This window comes from Solanum pennellii, chromosome 7 (assembly GCF_001406875.1).
Source record: "Solanum pennellii chromosome 7, SPENNV200".
In the NCBI taxonomy this organism is placed as follows: Eukaryota; Viridiplantae; Streptophyta; class Magnoliopsida; order Solanales; family Solanaceae; genus Solanum; species Solanum pennellii.
The window spans coordinates 74107587-74122397 of NC_028643.1; the positions used below are offsets into that span (position 1 = coordinate 74107587).

The 14811-nt window shown below is 28.7% G+C and overlaps 1 protein-coding gene across 1 annotated transcript; it reads left to right on the forward strand.

Moving 5' to 3' along the window:
* Nucleotides 1–9665: 9665 nt before the first annotated feature.
* LOC107026276 (lipoyl synthase 1, mitochondrial) lies at nt 9666–13895 on the forward strand. Its single transcript, XM_015227183.2, has 4 exons — nt 9666–10259; nt 11014–11225; nt 12465–12844; nt 13523–13895. Exons 1-4 carry the CDS (start codon nt 9817–9819, stop codon nt 13628–13630), a joined length of 1143 nt encoding a protein of 380 aa, XP_015082669.1. The 5' UTR covers nt 9666–9816; the 3' UTR covers nt 13631–13895.
* The last annotated feature ends 916 nt before the right edge of the window (nt 13896–14811 follow it).

The following is a 14811-nucleotide window of genomic DNA, read 5'->3' on the forward strand; positions in this document are numbered from 1 at the left end:
ATACTGTTTTATGTATAAAACTAAAACTAAAATTCATAATATTAACTGATATTAAGTTAAATTTCATGTTTACGTATATATACTTTAGGCTGAATAATGAGTTATTAAATTATAGCCGCCATATTAAGAAAGTGGACACAGAAAAACAAAATGGAAATTGTTATAGGCTGTAGCCCCATATTATTTTCTGTGCTTGCAGACTTCCTTATTTTTGTTAATTGGGAAAATAAATTGCTTTTTTTTTCTGTTTTATTTAGACCAGAAATATAGGAACCAAACTTTCATGGCTTTATTATTTGGAAACAATTAATTAATAGTATATCTAAAATATATATATATATATGTTCGATAAATGGAATCAGGAATTTCATAAAGAATATTCAGAAATAATATAATAAATCATGAGGGCTTTTTCAATTAAGGAGGCGAAAGTACTGGACTATAATAGTTTGATAAGTTAAGGACATTTAATATATATTATTTAATTATTTTTTATATTATTTTATTTATATATTGTTTTTTACGAAAAATATCTATTGATCACCCTAATCACTATATAAATATATCACTGTATAATCTTTTTTAGATTTTACTTGTAAAATTACGCGAATACAAATATAAGTAGGCATATGTTGAATGTTGAAAAGGTATGTCGGTAGAACGTTAAAAACATCACATGGCTGCCAGTGCCTGCCACCATATATAGTTTAGGCAACTATATTTTGTCATTTTATAATTTGTAATGGTGACAACTCCAAAATTAATAAAAATAGAATTATTAGTATTAAGATATACCATTAATAGAGTTCTAAATTATCTTATTAATTTATTAAAGATTTTTATTTCTTCTATCATTCTCTCTCTAATTATGTATGGTTTATAAAAAAAAAATAGGTTACTTGATTAATGAGATGTTTATAGTATCCTGTTTTATTAACTAAAAGAATAGATAAGAATATATATATCATTTAATTATGATTAATTAGTGATGAAGAAATAAAATAAGAATCCACTTCATTTTATATTAGTAATTAACTTTTAAACCGCAAGCTCTAAGACTGACGTTTTTTCCAAAGTATGAATAGGATTTATAAACATTACCTCATTCAAATAGGATTTGTTTATATGTGATATATTTATATAAAGGGTATTGGAAAAGGTTTTATACCAAGTTAAAAAAATGAAAAATATATTATTGAATAAATAGTCTCTTGTTCAGTTTATCGTGAGTTGAGAAAAAAAAATTGGAATGTACTATCAAATATATATATATATATAGGTTTCGTATTTTTTTGGAAAAATATTTAGGAGATCGTATCTTATATTGCAATTTATTTTATGAGAATATATAATTTTTCATTAATATAAATAGTCAATAATTTATTCCCAAACACTAATTATTTTCTTGTCTTTGTTGAGATCGATTTGAATGTAGATTTTTGATGAATTTCTATATCCACATATGTATAGTTAAATTTCAGCTACTAGGGTTCCTAACATGTCTCTAAGCTCTAGAATTTAGAAATACCTTTTCAACTCAACGAATGTTAAAACTATTTAGAGTTGGTATTTCTAATTAAGTCGACAGGAGAGAATGCTTCATTGGTTTGGGAAAAAGCCAAGTCGATATATACGATAAACGAATGAAAGACCCAGTTTTATAGCGCCCGCCGCTTAGAAAACACAAATTTGATCAAGGATTAACGAGGAGAGGTGGAAGAAAAGACTCGAAATGAATATTAAAATTTTTTTACTTGTTGTATGCGGTAAGAGTCGCACTTACGATAACGAAAATTGTACATTTTTGTTGATGATCGAATAGTTCCATTCACTAGTGTCCTAACACAAACAAATATGTGGCTTATTACATTATATTAATTAATCTCCTCAAACTTGTTTATTTTAAGTTTATTTAATTAATTTTTATAGGATAATCTCAAAATGACAAGGTTTGGCATCATAACGTAAAGATTATGGTGTTACTTGTGGGATGTGGCACTTGAATTCTTTGACTGCAATTAGATATGATATTTTTGTTGAATACTCTAGATTATTAAAAGACTGAATAAATAAATTAAAGTTGAAAAGCTAAGTCTTTTATTTATTTATTTTTAAAATAAAATAAAATAAAATAATAAAGCACTGAAATTTGCTGACTAAACTACAGTATCAACAATATTAAACAAAATTTGAGTAATTAAAAATCAACTTGCCACTACCGTTTCAATGTACGGACTTGTTTAATATGATACATATTTCACAATTTTGCAAAATATATTTAAAGAATTGTAATTTCGAATTTTTTTTCTCATAAAGAAAGAGAAAGAAGATGGACTTATTATAGTCTTTCTTTATAATTTCTTTTTCCAATATACTAATGATCAATTTTTATTTTTATTTTTATTTTTGACTAAAAGGAATATAATTAATGATACTTAATCTATGTCTGAACAGAATTATATTAATTAACGACCTTCCCTCCTTTTTCCTTTTTCCTTTTTCCCTTTTATTTGTGGAAAGTAAGTGTGGTAAAGAGATTCTTTTTTCTCCCAAAAATATGCAAAAAAATAAAATAAAATATTTAGTTAAAAAGAATCTTAGCCTTTAAGTAATTAGTCAACATGACTCATGTTCTAACGATAAGTGAAAAGGTTAAAGGAGAAGAAAAAAAGAGATAAAAAGGGTGTGTTTTTTGGTAATAAAGGGAGAAAATATTTTTCTAAAAAATAAGTAACTTTTTAGATTTATTTTATAATTATCAAGTAAAAGAAATTTATTTTATAAATATTTATATAATATCATTAGATAAACATTATATTAGTGGAGAGGAAAGTGTAAGTATGGTTGGATAGGTCTGTTTTGCGATTGAGTTAGAATTTCAATTAAAATATCAAAATTTTAAGAACGTAGAAATTAAGAAGAGTCAATATATAATATGTATATTAAAAAATTTAGTTGATATATAATATTATTTTTCGACGAATTACCTACGAAGGTGGGAAAAATGTAGGCGAGTAGGACAGAAATGAACTTATTTTTTTCTACTAATATTAGAAAAATCGTTTTCTTTAATTTTAAAAATTTATTTTGGGGGGCAAAGAGCATATTCTACAAGTTCTAATTGAACCTATTTTATATATTTTGTAAAAGGTAAAAGAAAAAATGACTTTTAAAAAAGTTACTGTACTTTAATTTTTGGCTCCACTTTATAACGCAGATAAAGAATTGTTTTCGAGTATAATAAACAAAATATACATATAATCCTTTTATGGGGAATCTATTTCTTACACTTTTTTTAAAAAAGCATCTTGGAATTGGATTTTCTAATTAGACACAAGAATATAATCCAACGATGGAGTAAATCATAAAAAATTAAATTTATCAATAAATTTTATCACGATACATGATAAATTATTATAGCTAAGACACTTCTTACTCAAGATTTTAGAAAAAGCTTTGTGCATATTCTCAAACGCATATCAGATATCTAAATTAAATACATAAAATATATTATCTTTGTAAATTATACATATCAATCTTAGTTGAAACATGCTTGAGAACATACAATTTATTGAATTTAATGACAGAACATCATATGTGAAATTTTTATCATATAATTACATGTGTTCAATTAAAATAAATCACCATTTATATTATATTATTTAATATAAAATTAAATTTATCAAGTAATTACGAACCACGTACTCTCTTTATGAATAAACTAGAAGTGAATAAAGAATTGGGACACTCAATTTATTCCCCAAGCACATATTAGTAGGGACATGGCATAAACAATTAACTTAGGCCATTTACGTCATGATATTAACTGGAAAAATTAATTATCTTACACCTTTTTGTCAAATTAATTACTCTCTCCGTTTCAAAAAAATTGATCTCCTTTCTTTTTTAGTATGTTTTAAAAAGAATGATCTCTTTCTTTTTTTTGTAACAGCTTTTCACGTGACATGTTTAAGGTCACAAAATCAAAGGACAATTTTATACATTTAACCTAACTTTAATTTAGGACCACAAAATTTGAAAGTCTTCTTTATACTTTTAAACTCCGTGTCAAGTCAAACTAGGTCATTCTTTATAAAACGGAGGAAATACTTATTTCTATTAAAAATACATAACAACTTAGCTATTAAGCAATTAACTTGGGTACCTACAAGTGTTTCTAAACACCTTATGCTTCTTTATCACTTATCAGTTGCTTTTAAATAGCACGCTAACATAAATAAGTTTTAATTCAGCAGAAAAGAATATATATTATCAAACTGAAAATTGAAAATTAAACAAATTAAATAATGCTATTGAAAATAAGTGAACACACATTTAATGATAATTATGCTAGTATGGTTAATGCTTTAAGTAATTTTTTTCCCAACCAATGAGGAAATCTTAATGACACATCATCTCAATGAAATAAATTAATTCTAATAAGTAAAACATTTTATAATAAAAATAATTTTTTATTTAATATATGACTCAAACTCGATAATTTTCGTGAAAAGGATAAAAAGGGAGGTTTTTTCCATTGTTGTGATCATATAGAAAAGTTTTTTTTGCTTTTTTTTTCTTTCGCCATTTGTATAGATAAGACCATTGACAATTAAAAAAATTACTTGTCAATTTCGTTTAGTTTTCTTTTTTCCCTATTTGGTTTTTGTCATCTAATAAAAAAATCATCATTTCATGCCAATTTGTTTCAAACTTTTAGTCCAATCATAGTCATTTTGATTATGCAATCGATAATATCTACTACTCACTCCATTTCAAATTAATTGAATTATTGATATATTTTTTATTTTTCAATTTAATTATTCAATTTGTAAGATAATTTTAAAATATTCTTCAATATTATTCTTCATTAGTTATTATTTAAATTAATAATTAATTAATATATTTAGTTATTTTAGTTATAAATTTTACAATAGAGGATGAAATGAAAATTTATAACTTGATCTTCTTTTTTTAAAGGGTATAAAATACCTCAATAATTTAATTAATTTGAATGGAGTTAATAATATAGAAACATATTTTAAATCCAATTAATGTGCCAAAATATTTTATATATACATTTTTCTCATTTATTTTTTCTTATAATATGATATGGATAACTCTTTTTGGAAGAGGGGGGCGGAGGACGTGGCACCTTTACATTTTATTTCGACGTAATATATTTATTTTTTGTCGCTATGTATTGGACATCAGTATAACGCAATGAATAATAGTATGATCATACTAAATTAATCGTTAAAATATGAATTTTTTATTTATATAATTAAAAAATTATTATTTTATATTATTAAGAAAATAATAAAATATAAATAATTTATTAAATAATTATCAATTTTAATCTTAAATTTCTGACGTGATAACTACTTCATTATATTTCTGAATTTCTTAATATTATTATTATGAGTAGGTGATTACTGACTAGTGACTAGATATGAAAGAAGACAAATGAAAAGGTCAAATGAGAACTGAATCATATCATTCTACGATTTTATATTTTTTTAATCTACATCGATGTATGATATTAAAAAAAAAAGGTTTTTATATATGTTGTGTTAGTTTTGGTACGGATGAAAATATACATTTGAGTTTTATAGGAAGAGCAATTATTGATTGGATCATTTTTTCCCTTTTGAGTATATTATTGATTGGAATTTTTTCAATCACGAAGTTTTGAACTGTCGAATCAAATATCGAATAAAAATAAAAGACTATACTTATGACTATTCTAGTGCCACTTTTATTTAGATATTGATAGCAATGTATTGTTTTTGATTGTTGATTGAAAAAAAAATAATTAACATAATCAATGATCATCACTCATCTCCTAAAAAAAAAGATAATTTTCTATTTGATCTCATTTAGCTAACATATCATCACAAAAAATATACCTTTTTATTTAAGTTTATTTGATATTTAAAATTCACAAATTAAATTAAATTATTGTCTTTATATTTATTTGATATACAAAATTGATTAATTTAATTAAATTAAATTGGTGTTGATAAAGGTCGATAAAAAGGATAAACCTCCCTATTATAAAATATTCTCCATTATTGTGATGATCTTTATCTTATATCTAGAAGAGAGACATTTAATCTTCATTTGTTTACACTTAATGGAGGTCTGAATCTTAATCACTCAGATTCAGTTTATTAACTACGTTAAATTTTTAGGTCTTAATCTAAATCATTTAGATTCAATCTATTAAATTAATTTATTTTATTTTTAAAAAACTCTTAATGGATCTGAAGATGTCTGAATGAATCAGATCTATAGGAGACTCTTAACAACATTCAGACTCATTTGATACGTTTCCAAATAATAAATCATAGCTTCTCTACTTTGGATGTGTCTTTTTACCTCATAACTTAAAATTTTCTTTCTCACTTTTCTCAATAAAACACCATTCTTTTCAACTTATAAGTTTTCTAAATCCTTTCAAATATTTTTTTATATTAATAATTTTCTTGTATTGATGTGTGTCAAGAACACTGGTCGCGATAATATTTTTGGTGTATTATTGTTTATCAAGGTTTTTGAATGAAAAAATAGTTATCCAAAATCATGATTATTAAAACTTTTAAAACTTTTTTTAAAATCAAAAGTTATATATTTGCTGACATGAAAAATTTATAATATTTATTAACATAATGTTTAGTTTCACTTCTACATTCAGATATTAAAAATAAATAACATCAATTATTTAGTGTTCAGATTTAGAGATCATATCTTAATATTCAGATGTGTATTCAAATTAAAATACCTAAATCTTAGTACAAATCTTAATATCTAAACATATATTCAGATTCAGACGAAACAAATGAGGCCTTAATATTACCAAACGTGATAAATAAGAGTTATAAATATATGAAGTACAACTTATTAAATTAGATACTAATTATTACTTTACTTTTTATATAGAAGGGATAATAAGAGCTATATAATTAATATATACAACAAGTTAAGTTAGATATTTCAAATTGTGCAACAAATTATTACTCCATTATTATATTAAAAATTTGAGGAAGTAGGTCTTCGTCAACAACTTTACTTTTTAGATAAGGGTACTTTGATCATTTATTGATGCGGCTAGTACTAGTAGTTTTGTGCTTTTTTTTTTTAGGTTCTAAGTTCTTTGTCTTTTTTTTTTTCGTTTTGTTATCTATTCGAAAATAGCGTAAAGTATATTATAAATCATAATAATTATCAATTTAAGATATTTAAAAGACATAAAAATTTAATTGACTTTCGAAATTTAATTGAACATATAAAATAAGACGAAAAAAGTATCATATATTGTTTGAACATGACGCACTACAAGAATACTATTAATATTAATTACATGAGATTTTCTTTGGTATTACTATTAAAATTTGTAGGAAAATAAGATTCATGTGAATTTTCATACGTATCTCGACGAAAATCTCCATGTAATTAATAATTTTCTTATAGTGACGAAAAGAGTACTACATAATACAGTAATTAACCATTAAAAATAAATAAATCAGACGAATCTTAAAATTCTCTACTAGTGTCACATAAATTACAATAAGTAGTAATTTAAAAATATCTTTAAAATATATATTAAAAAATTGATTCATTTTGAAATTCTATCTATGAGTCACGTTAATTGGGACTCACAATTCACGAAGCAATATTTATTTTTAAAAAAATATGTAAAAACATAAATCACAAGGATAAAAAATTTAAAATATTTAAAAATCATATAAATTTAAATGACCCTCCAAATTAAATCTATGTCATATAAATTGAGATATAGAGAGTAACTGGTTCTGCTCGCACAAACTCTTATAGTCCTCCTTAAAATATTGTTGTTTCGAAAATTTTTCCAATAATAATCTCTACCAACTTATTTGGGCTTCCTAGTGGACCATCAGTTCGGCCCATATGATAATAGAAGGCAAATTATTTGGGCTTCTTGCTTCAACCTCCCCCTATTGGTCCTAATAATATCTCTTTGAATTATATAAAGAAAGTTATGTATATTAAATATATATATATATATTTTGGCCAACGAGTTTATCGACACGATTGAAATATATGTCCTAATAATATCTCTTTGAATTATATAAAGAAAGTTATGTATATTAAATATATATATATTTTGGCCAACGAGTTTATCGACATGATTGAATATGTTAATAAATACTCTATCAATATATATTGCGTGTGTATATGTGTATTATACGAATAATATATGTATGATATTTTGTATGTCTAGTATAAATATACACATTTTGTAAATTAATTGATCGAAGATCGAAGAATTTAAAATCGTAATTTTTCATATTACTATATATTGTTGAATCTATAAGTCGTGTGCCCTTATCAAGATGGATTATTTGGATGAGTACATAAGTAGGCTAAAACAACTTTTAAACATTATTTAATTTATATTAATATTTGACAAATTTTGATAAGTGCTTCTATAAAATTGTAGAAACTTTGGTTTATGTAATTCATGTTGTCATATTTGAAAGGGTTGAAATCACATTTTAATTTCAAATTTTAGGATGTTCTACTCTATAGGTTAATTGTGTCTTTAATAGGGTATCAAAATGAAAAATAAAAATAAAATATCAGGATACAATATTTTAAGGGCTGTTTTGATCGAAGAATTTATTATTTCAAAATTATCTTGAGAATAGTTATATTAAGATTGTTATCCCATCCTCAACGTGGTATAAAAATAACATTACAATCTTGAGATGATTAATTTTAATATAAGTTATCCCCAAATTTTATTTTAATTAAACCTGAGTTAAACTTGTCCAAAAATTATTTTCGAGATTAGTTATTTCTTAGGTGGGACTGACATAGTATTACAATCTTAAAATAAAGGGAAACTTTCACATATAGTCACTTACAAATAATTAATTACTCTCTATAGCTATAGTTTGACAATTACAATTTATAGCTACATGTTATTTGGAGGAGAGAGGCGAGCGAGAGTGGGAGAGAGAGGCGAGAGGCGAGAGAGAGGGGAAAAGAGTGGGAGAAAGGTGAATTGTATATGTATATTGGTTAGATAAATGTATATTATACATATGTAATTGTATATATGGCAAGAGATATGGGAGAGGGAGGAGAGAGGAGAGCGAGATTGGGAGAGAGAGGAGAGAGGCGAGCGAGAGAGGGCAGAGAGTTGGAGAGAGGTGAATTGTATATGTATATAATTGTATATAACTGTATATTATACATATACATTTGTATAAATGGCAAGCGAGATCGGGAGAGGGAGGAGAGAGGTGAGCGAGACTGAGAGAGGGAGGAGAGAGGCGAGCGAGAGAGCACAGAGAGTGGGAGAGAGGTGAAATGTATATGTATATAGGCTAAAAAATTGTATCTTATACATATTTATTTGTATATCCTGGCGAGTTATACATATACAAACATGACTAATTATACAAACTCGAAGTCAGCCCACGTAATTTATGTATAATGTTAATCACGAGTGATAATTATAGCAAATTATAGCTATAATGAGTAATTAAATAGTATAATTTTGTTTATCCGCATAATTTTCCCTAAAATAATTGATCGATAAATAAACGATATTTTATTTCAACCAAATATAAATAAACGCATCTTAAAATTATTAATTCCAAAATTAGTTATCCCTTCCAAATTAGTTAGTCCATCCATCCTTGGCCCCACCTTTTTTCAACCACCCAATGTCAACCAGCCAAACTGGAAACTGAGTAAAGAGGGGAAAAGTGAGTAATTTTTCTTCTCCCTCCGGCGTCGATAGAACATCCAAATCCGCCGGAAAAAATGAATTCCCGTTTCACATCTCTCGTTTCCCGATCACTCAAATCCAATCGCCACCACTATCTTTTACCTCAATTATTCTCTTCTTCCACCGCTACACCAGCATCTCCACCTCAATACCCTCAAACCCTAGAGGGATTACGCCACCGGTTAGCGGCGGAGTCACCGACGTTATCCGATTTCACTAGACTCCAATCGGATAATGAGTATTCGGTTGAGGTAGGGACGAAGAAGAAGCCGCTTCCTAAACCGAAATGGATGAAGGAAGCTATACCTGGAGGAGAGAAATACACACAGATCAAGAAGAAATTGAGGGAATTGAAGCTTCATACTGTTTGTGAAGAGGCTAAATGCCCTAATTTGGGAGAGTGTTGGTCCGGTGGTGAAACTGGTACAGCTACCGCTACCATCATGATTCTAGGTGATACTTGTACCAGAGGTTGCAGGTGATGCAATTTCTTGAATTCTGTCTATACATTATGATTTATTGCTGATTCAAATTTGTTTGGGATTGAGTTTTAGTTGATTGATTGATATTAAATTGAGTTTTTGTTGTACACGAGTTTCTAAGGGGAAAGATTGTATTTTTCCTTATTGTGGAAAAGAAAGATTGTTTTTCCTTTTCTGGCAGTTGATAGAGCTAAGGGAAGTCTTTTTTTGTTTGGGGGAGATGAGGTGAGGGGAAAGGAAGGAAATGTTAAATGGCGATGTGTAAGCTCAATTGCGTTTATCTCTTCGTTATGTTTCTGTGGTGATAAAGGAACTGAACTGGATATACTTGTTAATATGTCAACAAAATAGATAACATGGTGACACTTCCTAGACACTTCTGTCTATATGACGAATGCAAAATAAGCTGAATGATGGAAATAAATTGGCATGCCAAAATATTAAGGTAGTAGATTGTAGTTCGGATCTGAAGGTATAACAATACTAACAGTGAAAGTTAATTTGGATTTTCATGGTCATGATGGATTCTGTTAGATAGGGGATGAGAAACAAGAATTTTAATTTCTTGGCTCATCTCTTTTTCTCTCTCTCAGCCAACCTGTTTCCAGTCTACGTGCACTGTGGTTATTGAGGAAGGGTAGAGGAGATCTTTTAAAGTATATTGAGTTTAGATTTGCTTCAGGCACGGATAAACAAAACTTATGATCCATGTGAATAATCATTTACTAAATCTGCCCTTTGAAATTTCAGATTCTGCAATGTGAAGACATCACGCACTCCACCTCCTCCTGACCCAAATGAACCTGCCAATGTGGCTGAGGCCATTGCTTCATGGGGATTAGATTACATTGTGATCACTAGTGTTGACCGTGATGATTTACCTGATCAAGGAAGTGGTCATTTCACTGAGACAGTGCAGAAGTTGAAGGCATTGAAGCCACATATACTCATAGAAGCACTGAGTAAGCGCTCCTTTTCTAAATACCTTGTTAACTTTCTTCCTAGACCAGAACCCCAAAAAGCTGTGAACATTTATATGGCTTCGGACTTTGTTTACTTTTTTGCCTTTGTGCTTGATCTGATATTGTAAGACAGTCTACAAAATTTCAATAAAGTTACTGCAATTAGGTTGATAAATGGCAGCAGTCTGCCTTGTGCAGATAAGTGGTGTACCTTATTTTATTGTTACATCACTGAACAATCATGCACATCTAGCGTCATTATAAGAAGTCCAACTCCTTGTCATCCATACACATGCTTCTGTTCTTGTACTTCATCCTCTTTGGTTCTTTCTCCTTCTCCCCCCTGCGCCATCAGTTTGATGTGCTTCAATTGATTTGATTATCTTCGGGTTGTTAGTGGACCTTGGCTGTATGAGTGCCTGAATCTCATCTGTTAGCATTTATCCTTTTCTCGTAGCCATGATAACTTAATGCCAACAGAGCTCATGACATAATGACTTTCTAGAGTATGAAATTTACATATTTATTTTGGTCTGATTCTTTTGAGAATCTAGATTTCTGTTTGTAAGACATATGATTAAAGGTATTACCTCCTAGTTTTTGACCTTCAAATACAGTTACAAAAGTAGTCTATACCTTGTTGTAGCTGTCCCGAAATTAAGCGGTCTAACGTTAATTTGGGTATCGCAAAAGTTATTTTAAAATGAGTTTACTGGGAAAATGTCATATGAGTTGATTTTTTTTTTTTTGTCTTTTTTGAAATGAGAGGAGCAGGAGCTGGTCACAAGATTCCGTCAAAGTCCTATAGACAAAGGATCTTGTTTGTAGATACCATTTATGCTTTTTCTTCCATTGTATAACTAATTAAATACATACAAATTATAGAAGTTTAACTTTTGTCCCTTTATTTTCCCTTTTATCCATCAGTTAAGAATACGTAAATAAGTGGTTTGGAGCATTTGTTTAGTTGGCACTCTAGCTGCTCAAACAGGGATTTTGGCAAGTTTAATGGTTCCCTTTGTCCAAGTGCTATTCTGGCAAGTGTAATGGTTCCTTTTGTTCAAGTGCTATTCTCAGTCATATTTACCTTCTTTCTAAAAGTTTAATCAAAGAGAAGAAATAGTGAATGACATTTGACATTTGAATTTGTGTAACGCCAGCCTATTTGTGTATCCTTTATAGGATCACATAGTCAAAGTCAAACAAAAGGTTGTGATATTATTTGATTTCATCCTGCAGCTCCAGATTTTCGAGGTGATCCTGGGTGTGTAGAGAAAGTTGCAAAATCTGGATTAGATGTTTTTGCTCATAACATTGAAACCGTTGAAGAGCTTCAGAGTGTAGTACGAGATCATCGTGCTAACTTCAAGCAGTCCATGGACGTTTTGAAGATGGCCAAGGAGTATGCCCCTGCTGGGACATTGACAAAGACTTCAATAATGTTGGGCTGTGGGGAAACCCCCGAACAAGTTGTTAGAACAATGGAAAAAGTGCGTGCGGCGGGTGTTGATGTAATGACATTTGGCCAGTACATGAGACCATCAAAGCGTCACATGCCTGTTACTGAATACATAACCCCCGAAGCCTTTGAGAATTATCAAGTTCTTGGCACACAAATGGTTTGTTTACTCCTCCTTTCTTTTTATTATTTAAAGTCTTCCTGCATATCATGTTCCTGAGTTTGTATTGGGTAATATAGTATATTGCTTGTGATGGAGATACTATATCACATCTAAAGAAAATATATATCTCAATGTCTAATCTGTTTTAAGGTTTGGATATTGTAAGTTTGCTACTATGGAGAAGGTTGAAATAAATTAGGTGAAGGCCAAAGCAGCTTCATTGTCAGCCATTGCCCATTTGTTACAATATTGAGCAGTGGCAAATCCTCGGAATCCTTGCTTTTTTCTTTACATCTGTTTTTTTCAATGTTTGACAACTTATTATTTCGAAGAAAAAATTAGAAAGAACTTTGAGTGTTCAAATCTCTGATGTATAACAAGTCAATTCCGAGTTTCAAGTATTCAAACTAGTCTTTACAGGTAATAGATAAATCTGAGAATTACGTCTCTGGCTATCTTGCTCAGAATATATCATGGATTGGTTATTTTTCTTATTTCTGCTTTTTATTTTGTCCAACTTCACTCAGCATCATCTAGCTTAATTGAAACTACTTTATTGTTGCACGACATGGTCGTACTCGAAGCTCGGAATGTTGCTTCTTTACTATATTTTGATATCAAATGCAGCACCTAGTTATTTGAGTAGTGTTAATAAACTACCTGGTGTTTCTGCAGGGATTTCGATATGTGGCTTCTGGCCCCATGGTTAGGTCATCCTACAAGGCAGGGGAATTCTATATTAAATCCATGATAGAATCTGATCGTGCAGCATCCTCGTCTTAGCTTCTGGTTTTGAGATGATTTTGTACCACAAACATGATGTTCACTCAACATTTTTGAGATTGAAAAGCCTAGTTAGCCATCTGACTCTTGTTTTCTGTTGGCCATGTTTCCTCTAAGAGAAAAAAAAAGAAGGTGTAGGTATTCAAAAGTCTGATGGGCTATAATCTTTGCCTTGTGTAAGCTGTTGTTATATCTAATAATCTCATGCAGTTGTACATTAACTTTAATGTAATTATTCTTTCAATATTGATTTTACTTTGCCATACATACGCATCAGAAAGCATGATTTTGTGAGATTTTATAAATCACGCAATTAAATATCAAACCTATAAATCACTCAATTACATTTTTAAACTAAGGATTCAGCAGAAGCATTATCAACTGTCATTTGAAGAAAGATGGCAATAATTGAGGAAGGTAGAAGTGCATTCGATGGATAATATATACATTAGACATACTTGATTTCCTCTCCTTCACTATCTTCCATTTAATTCCTTTTATACTTGAATAAAAATCAAAGGATCTTCAAATAATTGTATGGGTATAAAACAACCCTCGTCTCTATAATGAATCGAATCTCTCGATTTTCCTCAACTTATCCATCCCTAAGCATCAATGACTGATTCAATCCTGAATGTCTCAACAAAATAAAGATATTCATGATGTATCAACTCAAATTTTCAATGACTTTGAATCAAAATTTAAAGATTATTTTTGACGATTTGAGAGAAGAAATTCAAATTTTTGAAGTTGTTATGCTTTGGGAGAGATTCATTAGCAGTGACGACAATGAAATTGCGTTATTTATGGATTTGATATTTAATTTCATGTTTTTCGAAAAAGATTCTGTTTCCTTTTTAGCGCAACAGAAGGATTCTCCTTATGTTAAAATTAATATATGCGGATGGTGATTTAATATCCAGATGGAGAATTAATGTATCGAAATGATGACTTATGTATCCGAAAGATACACATTTTAAGGAATTTTATAATTAAGAAAATAATAGCGATAGGACGTAATTTACTCTTTATATTATGTCATTTATGTGAGTTATACAAATATTTAACCATGATAAGCTAAATCAATGAGATGATAGCAATACAAATGCGAATAAGTTAGTGTACCTACCAGATTTCTTGTCACATGTAGCAAGTATTTGTGATTCTTATGAAGGAAAAAA